A 14,006-nucleotide genomic window follows, 5' to 3' on the forward strand; every position below is an offset into this window, starting at 1 on the left:
AAGGTGACATATCAGGGTGGAGATTCAACTTGCCAGTAAGTTGAGAAACTATCTTTCCACCTAAAAAGTGGGTTTCCTCCATAAAATCACAAATTTTTAAATCAGTTTGAATTTATCCACCATCCCACACAGTCCCCAATGCCAAAGGAGGGTGGATGTCCCTTCCTCATCCACCTACCACCAATTAACCACCTTAATACCAAGGTTCAACAACTTTTTCTAGATTGGATCGAACTATACATCTATGTAGAAAAAAAAGTTAAGTATACCTTAGTTTAACCAGACCACTGAGCTGATTAACAACTCTCCTAGGGCTGGCCCGAAGGATTAGATTTATTTTACGTGGCTAAGAACCAACTGGTTACCTAGAATCCGAACCACATTGTGACGAGAAATGAATTTGTATCACCAGAAATAAATTCCTCTAATTCTTCATTGGCTGGTCAGAGAGTCAAATGCTGGGCCAACAGTGTGCTAGCTGAGAGCTCTACCCACCTCTCCAATGAAGAACTACATCTGTGTAGAAAGCTACGGTTTGGTGTACCTTGGAAAAATACAACCTTTTAAATATGATCTGCTGATTTAGACAACCAGAGTATATCAGAGGAGTAATTTGTTAGCTAATAGTGAGTAAGTAGTGAGTAAGGGTTCAACACCTGGGTAACTTGTACAGTAAATCTTTTGCATCTTATGTTTGATTCAAGAGGTAGAGAAAATGTTTTAAAGCATGCTTATTGGTTTGTGTATAGTTATCACTGAGATTACATAAATAACTTAGATATCACATCTTGCAGTTTGGAAACATTTTTTAACATATGCTTATTGTTTTATGTTAGTAATCCCTGAAATTACATGAATACTGTAAGTATCTCATCTTGCAGTTTAAAGGTATGGTATTCAAAATCCAGTATAGATTGATAAAATGCATATTAGCAAAAAATTTATCAGTTGATTATTCCATTGTAGATGTTGACAAATAGTTATAACTGGTTGTTGAATTTCAGATGATGTTCGACAGACAAAAGCTCCACGAATTGAAGATCAGGTTGTTTGCGATAGTCAAGGAAGAAGGAGGTTAGTAGTTTTACATTTAATGTAGATGTTATGATTACTAATGTTAAAATTCATTTAAAATATCATATACATTATATCACTTGTTCAGAACCAGCCATTGAGTGTACCCTAAAGAAGAAGTGAAAATACTAGATTCCGCTGGTGTTTTTGAAGTCTTGCGTTACCAATTCCATAATTTCAGTTTGGGTTGTCATGCTTCATCCTTTGGCAGATATTGAAAGGTGTACAGTACTATATAATTCAGTGGTTTGTTGACTACTATATGTTAAGATATTTTGAAAGGCTTTTGCTCTTTCATAAGGTTTTGTAATACTATACAGTATAATTCTAACAAGTTCTTTAGAAATTTTGAAATATGTTGAGATTCCAAGTGATTATAAGTTGTATCATTGCTAAATGGGTAAAGGAGATAAGGTTACTGTGATCACTGTATTATAATACTGAATACAGTTGGAAGACATTTGGGAAATTTTTAACTTAAACTTTCTTTCCAATGATTCAGGTTCCATGGTGCTTTTACTGGTGGGTTTTCAGCTGGGTACTTTAACTCAGTTGGAACAAAAGAAGGATGGACTCCCTCAACATTTGTATCCTCCAGGAGTCAGCGCGCTGAATCAAAACAGTTGAAGCCTCGAGATTTCATGGATGATGAGGTATCTTATTTCTTACATATACCTTGATTTTTAGCTGTTCTCATGTTCATATGAAGAGAAAATACTTTTAGGTCGGAAAAAACTTAGATACTTGAATCTTCACATTTATAAAGTAAAGTCTAAAGATATTTAGTATGATTCTGTTTCAAGCTTGGTATTGTTATGCATAGTATATATTTGGAAAAACTAGACAGAATGTACAGGTTGGTGTTCGTATGAGACAGAATGTACAGATTGGTTTTTGTATGAGACAAAATGTTGAGGTTGGTTTTTGTATGTATGATGTTTAGTATTGGAATATGATAGCATAAAGTGTGACCCAATGTTGCATGTGTATTGAAGTAGTTTTTACGGACTATAGCTTCAAGTTCTGTTTAATGATAAAAACGTAGCATAACTCAAAATGCAGGGCAGTGAAAGGGGTAAGAACCTGTGCAATGAAAAGTGAATTATCAAATAATAGTGCTGTATTGTTATTTGTTTTAGACCATAACTGCCAAATGGTCTATCAAGGTAACCATTTAAAGTTTAGCCCCAGGAGCCATGTGAAATAGCTCTGTTCTTAAGTTTGGTGAGCCAGTAATAGAAACGTAGAAGATTTAGAGGATCCAAAGGTGGAGGATTTCATCATTGTCTACCATAGATAAGGATAAGTTATTTCTTGTAGTTTAGATTTAAACCATTATTACAGAAAACTTTCCGTTATCTGTAATGCTTTATTATCTGTAGGGACTAAGGACAACATGGGAAATTAAGTACAGGCAGCCCCCGGTTATCGGCTATCTGGTTTTACAACGCTTTTCTACCGACAAAAATCTGTGATTTTCGGGGCTGGTTTCTGCTTATTGCCGCCGATACATACCTAACAGAGGTGCCAGTCTCTGATTATCGGCACTGATAAGCACCAAAAATCGACAATTATTGCTTATTGATGATTTTCCTTATCATCACATTGTTGGAAGGGAACCCCCGCCGATAACCAGAGACTGCCTTCTGTAGTATACAGTAGCACATTAATTATTAGTACAGTCATACCCCGAACTTACGTGAGGTTAGGTTCCAGAACCCCTCTGCAAGGCGAATTTTTGCGTAAGTTTGGCACGGTCTCTAAAAATGCTAATAAATGCTTATTTCTAAAGTTTAAACAATAAATATGACCCTAATCATGCTCCCAAATTATTAAGCTAACTTTTAAATTAAATTAAAGTTACTGTACTGTAATTTCATGTAAAAGTTAGCTTAATATATTACCCTTAAAAAGGAAATAAATGGTTGACATAAAAATAAAGAGTTGGAAGAGAATTTCTGTCTCTCTCCCCTTCCAACCGATCTATTTATAGAAGTCTTCTCAACCCCTTTATAATAACTTTATTTTGCATCTCTTTCTTTTGTTCTGAAATGCTTTTTCATGAACAAACAGTGTTTTTTATTTTGACTGATACAACTCTCAGTTATTATGTGTCTATGTTTTAGAATGTATTTGCCACACTAGCGCATTTACACTTCGTAGATGGTACAGGTAAAGTTAGATCAATTTAAACTATCTACTGTACAGGTAAAGACATACAGAGAAATAAATAAGTTGTAAAAATGTGTGAACGCTAACTATGAATGAGAGAGAGAGAGAGAGAGAGAGAGAGAGAGAGGGATTGTCCTTGCTTAAAAGAGTGATATTATTTATCAATTATTGGAGAGAGAGAGAGAGAGATTGTCCGTACTTGAAATATCAAGTTAAATTATTATGAATTATTACGGAGACAGAGAATAATGTGAGAGAGAGAGAGAGAGAGAGAGAGAGGTTATTCTTATGTTAGATATCAAAAGATGGAAATTCAGTTTTAAACTAAATTTTTAAATGAAATTAAAGTTACTGTAATTTCATTTAAAAGTTAGCTTAATACATTACCCTTAAAAAAAGAAATAAATGGTTGACATAAAAATATAGGAGTGTGAAGGTTAGTATCCTATTTCTCTCTCTCTGTCCATTCCACCGATCTATTTTTAGAAGTCTTCTCAACCTTGTTTTTAAAAACTTCTTTATTTTGTCTCATCTCTTTGTTCTGAAATCTTCTATGTCTGTGTTTCAGAATGCCACATTTACAGTTTGTAAATGGTACAGGTAAAATAAGATCAATTTAAAATTATCTACTGTACAGTTAAAGACATACAGAGAAACAGTAATGAGGTTGCACTAACTACAAATGAGAGGAGAGAGAGAGAAGAGAGAGAGAGAGAGAGAGAGAGAGAGAGAGAGAGACAGAGATAACAGTTATCTTTATTCAAGAGAGAGAAGAGAGAGAGATGAGAGATTATTACAGAGAGAGAGAGACAACAGTTATCCTTATTCAAGAGAGTGAATTTTTTATGAATTATTACACAGAGAGAGAGAGAGAGAGAGAGAGAGAGAGAGTCCTTACTTAGAGAGTGAAATTTTTATGAATTATTACGGACAGAGAGAGAGAGAGAGAGAGAGAGAGAGAGAGAGACTTAAGAAACCTTTGACTCACTAATCAGTAACACTCCCCCTTCTTGTCATGTTAAATCGACTTGTCTGACAGCTTTGCCTTTGAGCTTCATACAAAAGATGAGTTAAAGATATTTGTTTGTTTAAAATGCATATCACATACAAATTTTGTAATTACAGTTATATTATTATTATTATATTATTATATATTATTATTATATTATTATTTAATCTTATTGATCCTATTATTATTATTATTATTATTATTATTATTATTATTATTATTTAATCGTATTAATCTTATTAATATTTGAAAATTAGTACTTATTATTAGGTAAAAAATTTATCATACAAAACAAATAAACACATGTACCATAAAATAAAAATTCTCTCATCTCAGTAAGACAGAAGTTAGGTTAAGTATACCTTAGTTTTACCAGACCACTGAGCTGATTAACAGCTCTCCTAGGGCTGGCCCGAAGGATTAGACTTATTTTATGTGGCTAAGAACCAATTGGTTACTTAGCAACGGGACCTACAGTTTATTGTGGAATCTGCACCACATTATAGTGAGAAATGAATTTCTATCACCAGAAATAAATTCTTCTAACTCATCATCATCCGGTCGGAGACTTGAGAGAGAGAGAGAGAGAGAGAGAGAGAGAGAGAGAGAGAGAGAGAGAGAGAGAGAGAGAGAGAGAGAGAGAGAGAGATTATTACTTTCATTATTTAATGTTATTTAATTTATGCATAAAAGCTTGAAAACTTATAATAAATTACATACAAAATTGAACATAAACACTTTTGCAGAGTTTCTCAGTATTCTCAAATGTTCATGTGTGTCTGTGAAAAACTTGTGTATGACAATTAGGTAGTTCCAGTGAAAAGTTCGCGTGTGTGAATTCGTTCGAGTTCAGGGTATTACTGTACTGGTTTCTGTGCGTGCAGGAACAACCAGCTTGGCTTTGGCAGGTTGTCCTCTGCTGTCTGTCATCAATGAGAACTTCTTTCACATGGGCAGATCCCCCTGCTCTTGCATAAGTGATGGCTGCAGCATCATTGGACAGCTTGTGATCTCTCTTCTCAACTCGTGCCATTAAGCCAACAACAGGTGTGTTCTAGCATGGTGACGAGATGACAGGAACCCCTTAATGAGACTTTGTCTGAACTCCCCTCCTGAAATGCAGTTGTTCATGGATACATTGAAGGAAGGCTATGATTCACACCTGAGAGTTGTGAGTTGTGTGGCAGCAGTTTATGCCTCATCTGCATGTCAACATTTTGGAAATGTAGGAAGTGTAGCTGTCCTTGCAAGTTTTCCAGTAACAGTTGGTAGTGCTACGTATTTGCCTTAGATACAGTACTTACTTGATTCTGGGTGGCAACGGATAACCGCAGGAAGTTCTTTACATTCTCAAGAAATCTACTGTATTTTACTAAGAAATTTGACTAATAAGACTGGTTAAGGCAGGTCTGTAGATGAATAAATTAGGGGAAACAATGCTGGCTGAGGGCCTTCTTCATGTGAGGGAAGATTACGTAAACTCAAGGATTCTCTTAATTACATATACATGATAAACACAGATCAGAAGAATGACGAATTACTGGGCAGGTAATAATAAGGGCCTGCTAAATGAATGAATCCTACACAGGAGAAATACTCTACACAGATGATGTCTTCATAACAGGAACATTGCAGAGGGGTAGATTCAGGGATGGCATAAGGCCACTGCATATGGGATAGAGCCAAGAGTGGTTCTACAGCCAGGGCCGATCTTTGTCAAGATGATGATGTCCTTGTCCAATAGGGGCGCTGACACTGGAGGGGGGAACTAAGGGATGCAAGACTAAAGTGCACTCGGTCTGAACCTCGCGGTCAAACAAGTGCAGGGTACAAGGGACAGGCAAAGGTAAGGACATCTGTCGTTGGTGGAGTTCTGAGCGCTTCTCTTTTTAGCTGCTGTTGCATGGTCCATTTATTACCTTGGGAATTATGCTTTAGCATCCAGGTAGGTGTGGCGCAAAGGTCAATCTCCACCTCATTTTCTATAGTGAACACATGGGCATTCAGCTAGGCCTCATGGAGAGGTCACCATTCTCGAGCAGTGTGGCACCAACTTTTCTTTTCTGGCTCCTCCCTTGCCTGTTGTCTGGCACCAGTGAGGAAGGCATCCTTTTGAAGGCCATGCCTAGAATTAAGGCCCTCAGGCAGTCATTTTGAACAGAGAGAAGAATTAGGCTTAACCATCTGGGAAGTGGAGGAGACAATTGATGAAGGAGCGAATGAAACCCATAGTTCTTTCTATTTAAGAGATAACTAAAATGAATTTTATTCTCTGTTACATTATTATGGTAAAACGGGTGAGGTTGCTTGAAAAGAAGTTTCCTTCATTACAGTAGTCACTTGGTAGTGTTGATAAGCAACAACATAATGTAGGGTCATGCTGAACAGTATTTTATTCTGTTCCAATCCCTGAGGTAGTGGCAGAAGTAGCATTCCAGTATCCCTGGGACAATCTGGAAGTTTGTACTCACTGCCATTAAAACTGTGTTCTTGGATGATCAACAGTTATGATCTCCCATAGTTTCAAGGTGACCCTGGCTACTTCCCGTTGTTCTTGGGTTGAGTGGTATCCAGGTTTGCTGATTCTCCTGGTTTGGGGTCTTCTTCCAGTCAGAGTGTCTGTTCAGTGCTGTCGGTCTTTGCAGTAAAAGGAATCTCCTAAGGAGCGTTGTGGAACCTCCTCCAAACATGCTTTTGTTTTCAAATGCATCAAAAGAGGGTTAGGGCACACATCTGGAAGGCATGTTCAGGTCTGGAGTTTGGTCGAAGAATATATACACTTTGTCTGCATAACAAAATTGTAGAGATTCAGGCAGTGAGATTAGTGTTGCTACATTTCAAGAGCAGTTAGATAACTCGATAGAGCTGATGAGTTAGAAGACAACCATAGTGGCACTTATCAACAAAAAGTGAGGGACGGTGTCTCTGGCCCTGTGTCAGTTGGCATTGCAGGTCCATGAGTAGGAGGTTTCCATGCTGTTTTATTGACAGCCAGGTACATTTGTGGGAGAAGGAATGTCCTGGCAGATCAGCTCAAATTGTCAGGTTCAAGTGGTAGGGACAATCTAGACATCTACATACTTCTGCCTTTCAGTTTTATTCCACGGAGTGGTCAACAGAGTTCATCACTCCCTGTCTTAGAACGAACCTGGTGGCCCCTCATTGACCTCAAGCTGAGTGGTACTCAGTTCTGCAGACTCTTCTGGTCAAGACACTGAGAGAATCCCCTTTGGCCCACTCTTTTGTGTCAGTCACATATCCAGAGGTATCACCAGGTAGTGCACTCCCTTCATCTTCATGCTTGAAGGTGATCTAGCATATCCTGGAAGAGATAGGCTTTTCTTGTTGGGCTGTGCGGAAGATGTCTAGCTACCTTTGCTGTGCCTTTGTGACCTTGTACCAAGGAAAATAGGCCAATTTCTATGATTAGTGTTGTAGAAGGGGTGTCTGTGTTTGGAACATCTCTTCAGCAGTTCAGACATTTTTTTATCCACCTTGATTGAGACAAGTTCCTCTCAGTCTCTGCAGGCTATTGCTCAACCTTGTCACAGGTTTTCAAACTGAAAGGGCTTGACCTCTCGGTTTTGATGGAATTATCCTTTCTATTGAGAAGTTTTGACCAATCTTGTCTACCTCGGGAGCTTTGGCCTTTGGTGTGGGATGTATCTCATCCTCTGTAGCTTACTGAGGACACCCTTTGAGCCTTTGGCACAAGCTTCAGGTTGAGATCTCACCCTTAAGACTGTTTTTGTTGTAGCTTTAGCCTTTATGGAAACTGTGGAAGAGCTTTAGCCTTGGTGAATCCTGTGGAGGAGTTATGTGGCCTGTCATATCTTGTTTGACACTAAGAAGGATGGGGATCTGTCTTACATTCCTTTGTTCCTGAGTTTTTGCTGAAACTCAGAACTAGTGAGCTCCTGATGAGAGATTTGAGTTTCTTCATTCCCACTCTTTGAGACTGTTGGTGATGACCTGGACGAGGTGCTCTTGTTCTATGTGCTTTGAAGGAAGATGTTGGTCTTCTTACTCATGTGAGAACACACAAGATCGAGGGTGTGGGATCACTCGTAAGTTTTGGAAGAACTTTCCAGAACATCAGGTAATGAGGATGGGTGTCCCGTGTAGACAGACAAACTTTACCTCATACTAACCAGAGAATGTTGCTGACAGGTCATTGTATATATTTTCCTTGAGACCTGTGTTAGCTGCTCAACAAGTTGTGAAGTTACCAAGCTCTAACAAGGCAGAAAAATATCTCACCCAAGTACTTTAGCTTAGTATAGGTCTAGGGGTATGAATGTGGAGTGACTTGGCTCACCTTTTTCCCTTCTTCCATCTTTGGGGCAGCATCTAGGTTGGAGTATCTGCTGGAGTTGAAACAAATAAAGATAATCACATTTCAAGCCTCCTATATTAGTTTAGTGTCTCCCTTCTCCCTCCCTGTAAATGGCAGGGTTCAAGGTAAAGCTTATGCTAAACCCATTGCTTGGTATTAGCCAGAATTAGCTGCATACCAGCTTGATTTTTTTTACAGGTAAGGTTGTTATTCCCAAAATGTTTTTCCAGACTTGAGTGCTCTCTCTCTCAAGCATAGTTTCACTCACCCCCAGGGCCCTACCTGCCTGTCAACTCATTTGCCAGACAAAGTAGGAGGTTGTAGGAGTCATGACATCCCCTGCTAGCATGTATAGCCAGGAGCATGGCACTTCTGTGTGGATTCATCTGAGACAACCTCCCATGTAAGTTGTAAGAGTCCTGTATAAAGGGTGATGGTTTGTATTTCTATGGGAACAAATAAGAAATGTTTAAAAGTACAGTGAAACTTTGCTGCAATGGACTAATAGGGGGGAAGGTCTTCCGTTAAAGCCGATTGTCCGTTAAAGTGAAGCATTGTTTTTTCGTGTCTTAAAAACACACTGTGCATATATATAATAACTATAATACATTTGTAATGGATATGTAAATGTTTTTTAAAATCATTGTAAATAAATGTAAATTTTTTTAACCAAATTATTGTAAATGAATGTAAATATTGTACAGTACTGTATATATATACAGGCAGCCCCTGGTTATTGGTGGGGGTTCTGTTCCCGACGGCTGTGATGATAACTGAAAATCACCAATAACCAAAAATCAGCGATAACAGCCCTTATCGGCACCAATAACCCGGGATTGGCAGCGCTGTTAATTGGGGATTGGTGCCAATAAGCCGAGATCAGTGCATATCAGTGCCAAAAATCCAGTTATTGTCGTCACTAGATAAGCACCGTAAAACCGGATCGCTGATAACCAAGGATGCCAATAACTGGGGACTGCCTGTATCTGTGTATGTACAGTATACTGTACCTTTAAAGTTTTAAAATTTACCTAAACTTACCTTTAACATATTGCTGTGATGGTATAGAGATCTCTTAATGCTGTGATCGTATAGTAGGGTCAACATCAAACTTCGCTGCAAAAGCTTGGAGTTTTCCTTACTCCTACGTATGTTGTTTTTGGTTTACTTTTCACGCTGTATTCCACACACACTTTGGCCATGGAGACTCCAGACTCAGCTTCTTAATAAGTTACAATTTCTCGCCAATTCTGAGTTTAGTGCACTTCCTTTTCTCATTTCCTTCACACACAAAAGACAGTGAAGGGCACAACAAAAAAACAATTGAAGAGAAGCGACATACGGATGCATGCAGTACTTGTGAACAAGAAAACTGTACAATACAACAGCGGAAAATCCCGGAACTATCAGACTTTGTCTGTTATTGTACATCTGTATATGTGTGATGCTGCAAGTCAACAACTTGTGCGCCACATGAGTAAACTTAAACAAACAATGGCAGCCACTACCCTTGGTGGGATTTTGTTCATTAAATTCAATGTCCGTTGGTTCTGAGCCTGTAAAAGCAAGGTTTGACTGTAATGTGTATTTTTCCTATGTATACAAACTAAATCCTTTTATAATTAAAAAGCCACCTCAGCCATCCTGCTTTGTCCCCATGGCATAAGGAAAAAATGAATAATGATGTATGGTGACTTCTTTGCTCAACCCCATAACCATCAGTCAACAACCTTGTTACCTTTAAAAGTAGTAATGTGCATTTTTCCTAGGTATACAAACCAGAGCCTTTTATAATTAAAAGCCACCTCAGCCACCCTGCTTTCTCCCTGTGGCTTAAGGAAAAAATGAATAATGATGTAAGGCAATTTCCCCGCTCAACCCTCATAACCACCAGTCAACAATCTTGTTACCAAGTTATTACTCATAAAAATATTATATTTTTATCTTCCTTTGATGTTAATGTTAGATGTATGGCATTAACCTATTCTTATAGAATGTATTTTTTCAGGATTTAGCTGCTCATGGGATAGCACCTGAAGGCATTCAAGCAACATCTAGTTTTGATGACAGTGAACACAGGAAGAGAAAGAGAGTTCTTGATCCTCATGGACCTATACCTGGCATACCTGTTTTAGAAGAAATCTTAAGACCTAATAAGTATGTATATTATGTAAAAACTGCAATCTTGAAAACTTCACAGTTTGTTCTATATTATGATTTTGGATTTAATTAAGATTATATCAACTCTGATTTTATGTGCATTTTCAGTCATCAGTAAATTTTTATGGTTAATGGTTATCCACAGATATAAACCATTTTATTTTACATAATGTTTATTCTGGGATATGCAGAGAATTAGATAATCCAAATTTACATTACTTTTCTGGGGTTACCAGACATGGTGACTGAAGACCAGTGAGCTTTTCAAGTAGGGACATGGTCACTGGTTTGCTGTAAGCTTGCCATTCCATGATGTCTTGTGTCTATGTGCAGTAGACTTATGGGATATTCATGGAGAGATTACTCCAGTGACTTCTATGTGTTGTCTGTGATTTTGCTTTTCATTGTTAGTACAGTATCTTTTTGTACTTTTGTCTTAATTTGTTGTAGATATGAATACTGTTACTGTATTTATATTAACTTATTTGTGCTGTGAATTCAGTTGCTGAGTGTGCATTTGTCTCCCCAAAAAATATTTTAATCTGATCATTCTATTTTTGTATGGTGTATGTTACTATGATTAATCAACTTAGTATAAGAAAGTTTGTCAAACACTCATGTTTTTTGGTGTTCATTGTTTTATACAATGAACTCTGTGCTGCAAAAATATGTATACTGGCTAAGAAATGAAGAGATTTTGCAAAAGTACAGTGTGACTGCTGAATGCTAAGATTTGTGGCTCAAGTGCATTATAAAGATCACATTACAGACGAGGAATGAAAAAGTTGTGGTTTCCAGCGACTGGAAAATAGACAGAGATCTCAAGGATTGAGATGTTTTGGACATGTGATGAGAGGAGGGGGATAAATAGTTAGAAAATAAGTAGATATGGAAGTAGCAAGATGGAGACCAGTAGGAAAGCTCAGGAAATTGGGAAAGGGCATAGATGAAGACTTAGACCAGATTCGAATTCAGGCAGAAAGTGCAGGACACAGTTTAGAATTGAGTGGAGAGAACTTGTTTCACATCTAACCCCAGTAAAGGAAAATCTGGCATAAATGGTAATGATGCTTTTATGTGTTCATCTGTGTTCACCTTTTGTGACTAGCACATATAAAGCTCTGCCTACGATCAACACGTTTGTAATGTAGTCTGTATCTTGGTTAGAGTCATGAATAATTTTATTGATTATTTTTTATTTTATAAGTATTTACGTGAATAATGTTTGATTGCGTAGCGGCTGTTCATCCTCAAAGGAGTTACACTCTCATAGTTCCCCCAGGGCTCCATAAGACAGAACAACCAGTCTCAAAGAATTGTTTTGTAGTTGGTCTCAGCCAGAATAGTGCTAGTTGGCACAGTAATAGAATATAAAGGACTCAGGACAAGAGGGCTCTACCTCCTGTCCTACAGCTACTACCTTGGTTTTTCCTTCATCCTACTTGCACAGGTATGACAGCAGAGTGTATGTTGGGTATCTTCCGCATTAAGTTTGAACACACATTGTTTTTGTAAATTTTTCTGTACACTGTACTGTACTTATTTATTTTATGGAAGCTCAAGATAGAAGGAATTTTAACTGGTCGCGTACCTAGATGACTGGCTAATCTGGGGAGCCAGCAGAGAAGAGTGCTGACAAAACTTGAGAGTAGTAGTCGACAGACTCCAGTCACAAGGTTTCCTAATAATTTCATCCAGGAGACATTTTTCTGAGGCTGGGACTTTGTTGGGATACTCTTTGTGGTTGGCTGTCTCTTTTCATCAGCACTCAAATCAGAATAAGGAAGGACCTGAGAAGATTCCTTGCACAGCCTAGCTTTTCCAGACAACATTTGGAACGAAGTTTGGGCCTGTTACAGTTTGTCTCTGGAAGATCTATTCCTGAGATTATGACTGTAGGATGTAAACAGAGTGTGGCTCTCACATGCCAGGAAAAAGGTTTGTGATTGCCTTAATCTGAGATTGGGAAGATACTCCATCCATGGACCTGGAAGGGGTCTCTGTTAAACAAATCGACCTGACTCCACCATCCATACCAATGATAATACATATGGATGCCTCCCTGACAGGTTGGGGAGGCCATTGGGAGCATCGTCAGGTAGCGGGAAGATGGTCACCTGTTCTGAGGAAGTGTCATATCAGCTTCCTGGAGCTGTTGGCTGTCTTTCCATCTCAGAAAATTGAAACTTGCAAATTTACCCACATTTGGTCATCCTAGACAATGTGACTGCGATGTCTAATATCAAGAGGTTGGGCTCTCACTCAGCCCCTCTCAGTTTAGCAATTGCCAACATACTTCTACATCTGGAGGTGGACTTGTTTGTGACATGTAAGAACCACCAACTTCCAGTGTTTGTCTTTGAACCTGGACATTCAGCGGGCTCGGTTAATGGCGATCTGGTTTTACGGGGCTTGTCTAGCGACGAAAATCGGCAATTTTTGGCTCCAAAAATCGCCGATTTCTGCTTTTCGGCGCCGATAATTGGTTATTGGCGCTGATGCATACCTAGCAGAGGGGTTGATAACTGAAAATCTGCGCTTTCTGGCGCCGATAAACCCTGAAAATCACCGAAAAAGTGCCGGATTAGTTGCAATTTTCAGTTATTGTCACACCCCATATATATAATATATATATATATATATATATATATATATATATATATATATATATATATATATATATATGCGCACATATACATATGCATATATATATATATATATGTATATGTAAATGTATATGTATAATAGCGTAACTATCCTCGAGAGATTAAAGAGAAGAATTTTGTTTTACAGTCATACCTCGAAATTACGCGAGGTTAGGTTCCGGAGCCCCTCGTGCAAGGTGAATTTTTGCGTAAGTTTGGCATGGTCTTTAAAAATGCTAATAAATGTTTATTTCCAGAGTTTAAGTACTAAATATGACCCTAATCATGCTCCCAAAGTGTTAAGCTAACTTTTAAATGAACTAAAGTTAGTGTAATTATATTTGAAATTTAGCTAATTACCCTTAAAAAAGGAATACAGTAAATGGTTGACATAAAAATTGAGTACTGCACAGTGTCATAATATCGCATTTACAGTAGGTGCTTACGTATACTAATGTTACCCCTAATTCATGGGATGCCGTTTTCTTTGTCACTTAGAGTAAAAGCCGTTTTCTTTGCGTCACTAGCCAAAACGTTGTGTCAGTCAACAAAAGTACAATTCCATAAAATAGCGAAAATGTACATAATGTTCGTAGAAGGCAGTACAGTA

General features: G+C 38.0%; 2 protein-coding genes across 3 annotated transcripts in view; one reads left to right on the forward strand and one right to left on the reverse strand.

The window, feature by feature from the left end:
* Nucleotides 1-14,006, reverse strand: part of Pat1 (Protein interacting with APP tail-1) — a 362,655-nt gene that overhangs the window by 168,752 nt on the left and 179,897 nt on the right. The window lies entirely within an intron of this gene.
* The window catches only part of LOC136856677 (G patch domain-containing protein 1-like), an 84,485-nt gene that overhangs the window by 13,872 nt on the left and 56,607 nt on the right, over nucleotides 1-14,006 (forward strand). Inside the window, exons 2-4 of the mRNA XM_067134736.1 lie at nucleotides 1,005-1,074; nucleotides 1,577-1,727; nucleotides 10,600-10,748. Of these exons, the coding sequence (XP_066990837.1) occupies nucleotides 1,005-1,074; nucleotides 1,577-1,727; nucleotides 10,600-10,748 (370 nt within the window). The remainder of the gene's footprint in view (nucleotides 1-1,004; nucleotides 1,075-1,576; nucleotides 1,728-10,599; nucleotides 10,749-14,006) is intronic.

Source organism: Macrobrachium rosenbergii, chromosome 36 (genome assembly GCF_040412425.1).
Source record: "Macrobrachium rosenbergii isolate ZJJX-2024 chromosome 36, ASM4041242v1, whole genome shotgun sequence".
NCBI lineage: Eukaryota > Metazoa > Arthropoda > Malacostraca > Decapoda > Palaemonidae > Macrobrachium > Macrobrachium rosenbergii.